Below are 10,297 nucleotides of genomic sequence, written 5' to 3' on the forward strand. Positions count from 1 at the left end.
GACCTTCGGGGAGGAGTAGCCAGCCTCTCCTGGAGAAGGGAATAAGAATAAAGAAACTAAGAATTTGGGGCTGGCCCAGTGGCACAGCGGTGAAGTGCGCACGTTCAGCATCGGCGGCCCGGGTTCGCCAGCTCGGATCCCAGGTGCGGCCATGGCACCGCTCGACAAGCTCTGCTGTGGTAGGGGTCCCACCTATAAAGTAGAGGAAGATGGGCACGGATGTTAGCTCAGGGCTAGCCTTCCTCAGCGAAAAGAGGAGGATTGGTGGTGGATGTTAGTTCAGGGCTAATATTCCTAGGAAAGAAAAAAAGAAAGAAAGAGAGAGAGAAAGAGAGACAGAAAGACGGAAAGAAAGAAAGAAGAAAGAAAGAAAGAAAAGAAAGATAGAAAGAAAGATAGATAGAAAGAAAGAACGAACGGAATAAAGGAAGGAAGGAAGAAAGAAAGAAAGAAAGAAAGAAACTTCCGAGTAGAATCCAGCACTTTGGGATGGCACTGCTCAAAGAAGAAGGGTAGAGGAATGCCTGGAAGGCAGAACTTGCCCTAGTTGGGGGCGGGCACAGCTGTGCCTCAAACATGAGGAGCCTGGAAAGTTGGAGACTCACACAGAAAGAGGTGAAGGAAAGAGTAACTCAAGTGTCACGGTCACTCCCCAAGCCCCTGGTTTGCCTTCTACCACAGTCCAGGTTCCTGCTGCAGAGTGAACCCAGCTGAGCCTTGGGTCCGGGCTGCTTCTGGAAAATTGAAGGCACTAGGACACAGTCGGGCTTTGGGGACTGTTGAAGGAAGCAAGTGGCCAGGAAGTCGTGAGAAATCGGAGCTCTAACCTGTTGGCGACCGTGCACACGAGTAAGCAGAGGAAAGGACCTAAATGATGTCCAGGAAAAGCCACCTAGGAGGAACGGATTTCCTTCCAAGAACGCTAGCACGATTTAATATTGGAAAATCTATCAATATGATTTATATGAATAAGCCAAAAATTAAAAAGCATGTTAATCTCAAAAGTTGCTAACATGGCACCTGTGAATGCTTGATACCTACTATGTCACCGAAAATGCTTGGAAAACCAAAGATGCTATTGGGAACACATAGCCCTCAAATGAAAGCCCAATATCGTGTTTGCTGATGAAATGCCACTGTCATTCCGATTAGAGTCAGGAAGGTGTCGAGAAAGCTTTCTCTCAGCCTTAGGATTTGAAAGTTTAATGAATGAACATTAGGCTTTGAATTTTTTAAAAGACTTAACCACTGAAAAAGAGGCTATTTTCAGTTGATCTGATTGCAGCACAAGTGAGTAAATATCTAGAACCGTTTTTGGTCTCAGGGCAACTATACACTTCTAAAAATTACAAGGACCCCAAAGAACTTTTATGCATGCTACATTCTGCCCATACTTACCGTGCAAAATCTTAGAACAGAAGCCTCAATACATTGATTTTAGAATAACTTAAAATCGTCATAATAAACACACTGCCTCATGTTAACATAAATTACAAATTTACATGATAAATATTTTATCCAAAAGTAGAGAGGAGATTGACATTGTTTCAGATAATTGAACATCTGCTTCATAATCTGGCCTAACAGATGTCAGAGGGATTCTCATATCTGCTTCTGCACTTTATCTGTTGCCATACCACACATAATGAACTTCTGGGGAATTCCACCATATACTCGTGAAGCAATGGCAGTGAAAAAAGAAAATATTAGTATAACAGAAATTCCCCCCATTAAAGCTGACCTAGAGAAATGACCCATTAGGAAAGTCATGAAACGCAACAGGGTTAAGGAAAATCCACGATTCTCCATGGAATAAACTGTACTCAGAAACGTAGACAGTAGAGTTGATAATGTTTTCTTTGCGGTAAAAATACTCTACGTATCGGCCAAATGCCACAAGATCAACAAACTAGAGTAGACCCCTCCTTTTCGGGCGACAGCTCTTTTCCCGCCAAGTGAGGTGGCTCTGAAAAGAGCCTTTGGGTTGCGATGCTCCGGCGCTCCTGAGGCAGCTCAGCGGCGGCTGATGTATCTGATGAGGGCCTTGGTGCCCTCGGCCACGGCGTGCTTGCCAAGGTCCCCCGGCAGCAGCAGGCGCACGGCGGTCTGGATCTCTCCGTACGAGATGGTGGAGCGCTTGGTGGAGCGGACCAGGCACGTGGCCTCGTCGGCGATGCGCTCGAAGATGTCCTTCGCGAACGAATCCAGGACGCTCACGGCCTCCTGAGACAGGCTCAGGCCCTCGTGAACCTGCCTCAGAACCCTGGGGAAATAGGTGGCGAAACTGTCGAGGCAGTGGCGGCGGCGGCGGCGGCGGCACCTTGGCTGCTTCTGCTTCGGGCTCTTCGGGGCGCCTTCCGTGGGCTCCGTGGTGCCCAGGCTTTCCTCAGAGGAAGCCTCAGAGCCGGGCTCAGCCATGCCAGAGGCGGTCTTTTGAAGGAAGGACGATGGCGACTGCTGAGGGCTGGCGGCCCATTTATAGCGCGGCCTATCTGCAGTCACCGGCAAGCTCCCTACCTGATTGGATAAAATGCAACCCAGGGAGGCCTATCTCCAAGCCACGCCTTGTCAGGTGATTGCATGCCCTCCTGCTTGGCATCACGTCCACCAATCAGACCTCTGAACTTCCTGTGACCTCCAGCAGAGAATTTCTGCAACATGCCGCATCGAGCAAAAGGTCAACTGACAACAACTGCTGATTGATGCCTACGGTATGAGATCTTTGAAAAGACTTCACCAGAAACACTCAAATGCTAGCGATTTCAGTTTCCGTGCCTTAAGAGCCTGACCTCCCCAACCCAAGTCCATGCCACATCAGAGCGAGTCCGGCCACTTTGGGGCCAGTTTCCTTCAACCCAGAATCTACTCTTTCCAGGGCTGAGCCGCTGTGGCTTGACCAGGAACTGTCAGACATGACCAGCAGAGTGCTCCTGGAAATCATGGGACACGCTTGACCAACGACTGCCTCCAGTTCTAATCAAAACCCTCAGTGCATCAAGGAAAGACGGAGGATGGCCAAACCACTTTCTGCAAAGATAGAACATGAAGTAAAATGGGGAGCCTTATAGAAATACTAGAAATAGTTACTATTTACCAAATTTAAAATTCTTTTCTTCCCATTACTTGAGTCGCCCAGATACCTCACATACTTGAATTCATGAGTAAATATAAGAGCTATTAGCTGAAGAAAAGATTACTCTAATTCTCTGAGAAACTACCAGAGTGAGAGAAAAAGAATCAATAAGAGGGAAGTATTTCAAAATGAAAACTATATTCCTTTCAAAAGTGTATTATGTTGGGGGCCCGCCCCGTTTCCAGGTGGTTAAGTTCACATGCTCCACTTTGGCGGCCCAGGGTCTCGCCAGTTCGAATCCTGGGCACGGACACGGCACTGCTCATCAAGCCATGCTGAGGCGGCATCCTACATGCCACAACTAGAAGGACCCACAACGAAGAATACACAACTATGTACCGGGGGGCTTTGGGGAGAAAAAGGAAAAAAAAAATAAAATCTTTAAAAATATGCAGCTATGTACCGGGGGGCTTTGGGAGAAAAAGGAAAAATGCAATCTTAATAAAAAAGCTCTATTATAATATAGGCAGAGGCATTTCTTTAACGAATCTCTATAAAAATAAATTACAGGACTCGAACCAAAAGGGCTTAAGAAGAATTGAAGAAATGGAGGTCTTCAATGAGCTAGGATCCCATAGGTCAGGCTTACAAGAGTATGTCCTGTGAGACTTTCAACAAACAGCTAATTCTACTCGTATTAAAGTGATTCCAATCCTCAAGTGAAAAAAGCTACTTTTTATTACTAGAAAATATATGATGATGAGAAAACCGCTGAAGAAGTTTTACCACAGGGAATGATTTGGACCATGATGACAGTGTATATGAACCCCAAAGCTACATGAGGACACTCTTGTGATTACAAACTCTCAAGGACACTTTCCACCATCCGAAATCAAGGACGTGGAATAGAATTTTCTTTGCCATCTTCCTTTCTCTCTAGGAAAACTCCAGTTTTTCATTAAGGGTCCAGTCATTCAAGCATCTACAGTTATGAAAGGTCTCAGTGAACTGTAACTTCCATCACTTTTCACACGAAGCTGAGCATTTAAAATCACGTAGATAATGATTTTGTCAAGTTATTTTTCATGGTCTGAATGGAAGATTTTTACATTTTCTACCCCATTTGTTGTCCAAATCAGAAGTATAAGGGAGCCCTAAAAATATAAACCAGGCTGGAGTCACCAAAGGGTGTTCAGCTGATGTCTAAAGGACTCTTCAATTTGAGGGACACCTCACAGTCACATACCGCTGCCATGGAGGGGCCTATCCACGTGGGTGTCCAGCTGGATAGGCAGATCCTTTACTTGGCAGCTCAGATCCTTGAAACAGCAAGGCAGAAGCTATGTGTCCTCTTAAAGATTATCTCCGTAATGGGTATAACATCACTTCCTCCATCCTCCTTTGGTCAAAGCAATTACAGGCCCGCAGAGAGTCAAGAACAGGGGAAATCTGAGATGCCTTTTCAATGCAAGAAGTGTCCAGGAGTGAGCAGCCTTCAAGAGTCTAACAAACAGTGCCACACAACACATCCGCTTTGAGATGCTGCTGGGTGTCACGTACATGATAGGTCCATACAACCAAGTCCTTGTTTCCCTGAGCCACAGTAGAAAACTCTGGAATACTTCTTCACTTGACTTCCCCCTGCCTGGGTGATCTCGCACATGTAATGTTCCCCTATAATCCAGGCCAGAAAGTTCACCTTAAGTGGCGCGACGTTCCTAACTTTAGTGGACATCCTCTCCCATCCCTGTATCCATGGACATAGAGGACTATAGATATAGACATAGGGTTGGCAGAAAGGAGAATGTATCAAGCCCGTACATGCTGAAAAGAACTGTACCAGAAACTGGTCCCAATTCCAGAGTTCCCTATTTGGGACCACTGAGTTTTCCCAATTTCCTCACAGTCCTTTCCTTTCAGGGGTCCCCTAAGACCTGACACTTTCATTGTAATCCATCCCTCTCCACCTTGCCTACAACGGTACATAGCCTCAGAGTCATAAGTGAGGCAGGTTTGGGGTCACAGAGGGAATCGAAGGAGGAGGAAAAGCAGAAACAGTCCCTGATATCTGCAATACCACCCTGCTGTATGCTTAAGAGAAACACTTGCCTAAGCGATTCCTAAAGTATTTCCTTTTCAGCTATTTAATCCAGAGAAGCATGGTTGTTGCTGCACACAAACACGGGATCGTTTACCCACCACACAGTAGGGCCAACAAGGAAAAAATCTGAAACGCCAGGCTTCTGGCAAGGAAAGAGGTTTACTATCGAAAGGCAGCCATATGAGGAGAAGCGAGTTAGAACTCAGATCCATCTCCTCGAATGGAAAGAGGTAGAGGGTTTTACGTGGGGTTTTAGGTAGGGGAAGGGGAGCTTGTAACCTTGCTAATTGGTGCCTTCCCACCAGCCTGCATCTGCCCTTGAAGACTGAATTGCTTTTCCCTTGACTTACTGGACTTTTCTGGTTAGGTTTCATCTTCAGCCTGCCTTTGGCCTTGAAGCCTGAATTTCTTTTCACTTAACTCTCTGGACTTTTCTGGTTAGTTTTCATCTTCAGCCTGCCTTTGGCCGCGAAGACTAAATCTTGATGTCTGCACCTTGACATTCAGGGAAAGACAGCTCACTCCTATACTAAGGAGGGACAGAAAGACCTGGTTAGTTTTAAACAACAGTTGCTTATGCTGAATACACACAGCTGCAGTTAGGAAAGCTTATCTCATAGTTTTTCTTCTCTTCTTCTAGCCCAGAGAAGATTTTTTAACATCTTCATCCTCAGTTTCGATCCCCACTGTCTCATAATTATTCCCCAGTCTTGAGGAATGGAGGGGAAGACCTCTCTGGCTGCTTCCTCCTGTGAAAGTGTGAAGATCAGGATCAGTGGAATGAGACTCTCTAACCTTTATCTTAAAATATTTTGGGGTAGCAGGTCGGGAGAGTGAGATGTGCTTTGCATGACTAATATTTTAGTACTCTGATCAATGACTTTGGAACAACACTGAAGTTCACATTTTATAATTACATAAATGGCCACAGAGATTAGCAAAATAGAAAGCCCAAATTTTAGTATCCCCTCTGCATAATGGACCTCAATCCTTGGGGAATCTAGGCAAAGAGGCCTGTAAACCAATCAAGGTTCGTGCCCAGAAACTCAGGTGACATGTGATGTAGCCAAGTAGCCTGCTGTCCAGTAGTCCAACAGGTAAGGTAAGAACCTGGGAGTCATTCCTTCCATTTCTTTAGGAGACCATCTTCTGTATAGCAACTTGTGGTCTGTCAGGGGTTCATTTGTCCATTGAGAAAAGTCAGCATCCAGATTATGAAGTCATCCAAAGTTGGGGTGATCCCAGTTGTGATGTTTTAATATGGCCTGGCTCCTGTTTCCTGTGGCATTTCTTGTATGGTCCCATCCAGCAGGGATGAAGTCCAGGATTTCAACAGGACCCAGTCTCTAGGACAAAGATGGTGCAGAGAAACATCTGACGACATTTCGCTCCTTGATTTGAGTTCCCTCCAGGTCTTTTGGCTCATCTTTAGAACACAGGAAGGCTCTTCCAAAGTTAGGCCTATATCGTGGAAGCAGGTAACTAGATATTTAATAAGAAGCATTTCTAGAGACACGAGAAGAAAAACAAGGTTATTGATTGGAGCAAACTGTAAATCAATTTCTGTGAACAAGGGATGGTCAGCCAAGAGGATCTCTAGAGGTCAGGGTTGAAGCACCCCCTGCAGTTTAAAACTTCTCCGATGATGTCACCAGGCATTCAGGCAAAGCTATTGAGTGGGTTAGGGAGCAAGTGGTGTGAAGATTGTCCAAACATGGAGTATCGTGGTGCTCCCTCTTACGTTTATACCAAGTTGTCCAGCTTCAGTTTGCAGGCCTTCAGGAAAAAGGGTGGTTTTAGTTTTCAATGATCCCAAATGAAAAGGACAGAAAAAAATTGAAAACGTTAATCTGGAGTTCTGTACCAGATGTTTAAGGAAACTAGAAGAATTCAGGATCCACTGCAGTTTACAGATAGAAAACAAAAATCTCAAAGACACTTAACAGAACCAGCAGCCCTAGATAAATTATATACTCCTCTTCTTTTTCTTTTTTCTTTTTTCTTTTCTTTTCTTTTTTTTTTTTTTGCTGGGGAAAGTGGCCCTGAGCTAACATGTGTTGCCAATCTTCCTCTTTTGGCTTGATTAAGATTCATCCTGAGCTAGTATTTTTCCCGATCTAGCTTTATTTTGCATGTGGGTTGCTGCCACAGCATGGCCATCAATGAGTGGTGTAAGTCCACACCTGGGAATGAAACCCGTGTTACCAAAGTGTAGCATGGCCAATTTAGCCACTAGGTCTCTGGACCAGCCCCCTAATATTCTTAAGTAATTATGATTAACAGCATAAAACCAATCAAAGGAAAAAACAGCAGGCCAGAAACCAACCCGTTACTCTCTGTGCCACTAAGGTGAACAGCCCAGGAAGACTCTTTCTGGTTCCGTTTTAAATTTAAGTTTTTAGTCTCTTTTGAGTTCATTATTGTGAGTGGTATAAGGTAAGGTTCTAATTTCATTCTTGTATAGATGGTTGTGCAGTTTTCCCAGCACCATTTACTGAACAGACCATATTTCCCTTTGAGTATCCTTGGCTCCTTGTCCAATACTAGGTGCCCATTGATAAGTGGGTTTATTTCCGGACGCTCTATTCTGTTCCTTTGTTCTAGATGTGTCTTGTTAGGCCAGTACCTTGCTGTTTTGACTGCTATAACTTTGTCATGTAGTTTGAAACGAGGAAGTGTGATGCCTCCAGCTTTGCTCTACATTCTCAGGATTGCTCTTGCTATTTGGGGTCTTTTGTGGCTCCATACCTATTTTAGGATTGCTTTTTCTCTTTCTGTGAAAAATTCCATTGGATTTTGATAGGGATTGCATTGAATCTACAGATGGCGTTGGGTGATATGGACATTTTAACAATATAAATTCTTCCGCTCCATGAACACAGGATATCTTTCCATTTGTTTGTGTCTTCTTTAATTTCTTTCTTCAAAGTCTCATAGTTTTCAGTGTACAGATCTTTTCCCCTCCTTGGTCAGGTGTATTCCTCACTGTATGCTTTTGTAAGTGGGATTGTTTCCTTTATTTCTTTTCAGATGTTATGTTGTAGGCAGATAGAAGCACAGCTGTCTTCTGTTTGTCGGTATTGTACCCTGCCACTTTACTGAATTGATTGAGTAGTTCAAACAGTTTTTTGGTGGAATCTTTAGGATTTTCTCTATAGAAGATCATATGATCTCCAGAGACAAGTGAACTTCTTTCTTTCCTCTTTGGATGCCTTTTATTTCTTTTTCCTGCCTGATTGCTCTGGCTAGGATTTCTAGTACTACGCTGAATAGGAGTGGTGAGAGTGGGCATCCTTTTCTCATTCCTGATCTTAGAGGAAAAGCTTTCAACCTTTCACCACTGAGCATCTTGAAAAGGGATAGGCTATTAATTGTCAAGTCTTTCCCCTTTATGTTTTGTTTTTCTCCCCATGATAGTTTCTTAGAGAATTAATCATTTTTTTTAACCAACAGTTCTGCTATTAATCCACCAATCCAAGTATGTGGGATACATTTTGGGACCTAAGTAATGGCAAGAAAAGAATTTTAAAATTGGTGACTGTTTAAGTATTTTTCTAAGTATTCCATTTGTGTCTGTGTTCTGTGTTTAGAGACTGCAGTTGTCTTATTTCACCTTTTTCTGTCTCCCTGAGGGTTCTGATCAAATCCAGAGGCAGAAGTTGGCTAATTGCATCCCTTAATTTCCATGAAAACCCTGCTGCCCATGTCAGATATTTCCTGCTCTATCCAGAGTGGCATAGCCCAGGACAACAGGAGATTCCCACAGGGTTGGAGGGAAGGGACCCAAAGTGGCCAGAGTCATTCTGATGGCAACAGGGACTTGGGAGATGGAGGTCGCAGTCTCTCAAGGAGCTAAAACAAATTTCTACAATTTGGGTGCTTTTGGTACGATCTTTCCAAAGTTCCTCTTTTGGGGCATGAATCGGCTGACGTCATCAGATGATCTTTTGCCCTATACGGCATCTTTCAAAAACGTTCTGCTGAAGGTCACAGGTAGTTTAGAGGTTGACAGATTCCCACACTGGCTGGTGGGTGTGATGCCAAGCAGGAGGATGACCGGTCACATGTGACAGGGTGCCAGTTAGCGCGTTGCATTTCATCCAATCACATAGAGAGTTTGCCGATGACGTCAGAGAGGTAGCGCCATGAATGCGCCACCACCTCTCAGCGGCTGCCATTGTTCTTCCTTCAAAACTGCTGCAGCACCAACTCTGACATGGCTGAGCCCGGCTCTGAGCCTTCCTCTGAGGAAAGCCTCGGCACCACGGAACCCACGGAAGCCGACCCGAAGAGTCTGAAGCAGAAGCAGCCAAGGCGCCGCCGCCGCCGCCGCCGCCGCCTCGACAGTTTCGCCACCTATTTCCCCAGGGTTCTGAGGCAGGTTCACGAGGGCCTGAGCCTGTCTCAGGAGGCCGTGAGCGTCCTGGATTCGTTCGCGAAGGACATCTTCGAGCGCATCGCCGACGAGGCCACGTGCCTGGTCCGCTCCACCAAGCGCTCCACCATCTCGTACGGAGAGATCCAGACCGCTGTGCGCCTGCTGCTGCCGGGAGACCTTGGCAAGCACGCCGTGGCCGAGGGCACCAAGGCCCTCATCAGATACATCAGCCGCCGCTGAGCTGCCTCAGGAGCACCTGAGCATCGCAACCCAAAGGCTCTTTTCAGAGCCACCTCACTTGGCGGGAAAAGAGCTGTCGCCCGAAAAGGAGGGATCTACTCTAGTTTGGTGATCGTGTGGCATTCGGCTAAAAGGTAAAGTATTTTTACCATAAAGGAAATATTATTGGCTATACTTTATATATATTTGAGTACAGTTTATTCCACGGGAAATCCTGGATTTTCCTTGACCTTGTTACGTTTCCCGGCTTTCCTAAACCGTCGTTTCTCTTAGATGTTTCTCTAGGTCAGCCTTAAGGGGGAGTATTTTTGTTATAGTGATATTTTCCTTTTTCACTCTCATTCTCTCACAAACGTACGGTGCAATTTTCCCGAAGTTTGTTATGTGTGGTATACAACAGATAAGTGTAGAAGCAGATATGAGAATCCCTCTGACTTTGTTAGGCCAGTTTGTTAAGTTGATTTTCAAATATCTGAGACAATGCCCGTCCCTAATCATTTAAAAA

General features: G+C 45.1%; 2 protein-coding genes across 2 annotated transcripts; one reads left to right on the forward strand and one right to left on the reverse strand.

Moving 5' to 3' along the window:
- Positions 1–2,006: 2,006 nt before the first annotated feature.
- LOC138922001 (histone H2B type W-T-like) lies at positions 2,007–2,421 on the reverse strand. The gene has a single exon (XM_070258648.1). The coding sequence runs from the start codon at positions 2,416–2,418 to the stop codon at positions 2,014–2,016; it is 405 nt and encodes a 134-aa protein (XP_070114749.1). The 5' UTR covers positions 2,419–2,421; the 3' UTR covers positions 2,007–2,013.
- Positions 2,422–9,390: 6,969 nt separating this feature from the next.
- Positions 9,391–9,792, forward strand: LOC138921783 (histone H2B type W-T-like). Its single transcript, XM_070257142.1, has one exon. It carries the CDS (start codon positions 9,391–9,393, stop codon positions 9,790–9,792), a length of 402 nt encoding a protein of 133 aa, XP_070113243.1.
- Positions 9,793–10,297: the final 505 nt, after the last annotated feature.

Source organism: Equus caballus, chromosome X (genome assembly GCF_041296265.1).
Source record: "Equus caballus isolate H_3958 breed thoroughbred chromosome X, TB-T2T, whole genome shotgun sequence".
Classification (NCBI taxonomy): Eukaryota; Metazoa; Chordata; class Mammalia; order Perissodactyla; family Equidae; genus Equus; species Equus caballus.

Coding starts and splice junctions, on each gene's coding strand:
- LOC138921783 (XM_070257142.1), top strand. CDS start 9,391: ATGGCTGAGCCCGGCTCTGAGCCTTCCTCTGAGGAAAGCCTCGGCACC.
- LOC138922001 (XM_070258648.1), bottom strand. CDS start 2,418: ATGGCTGAGCCCGGCTCTGAGGCTTCCTCTGAGGAAAGCCTGGGCACC.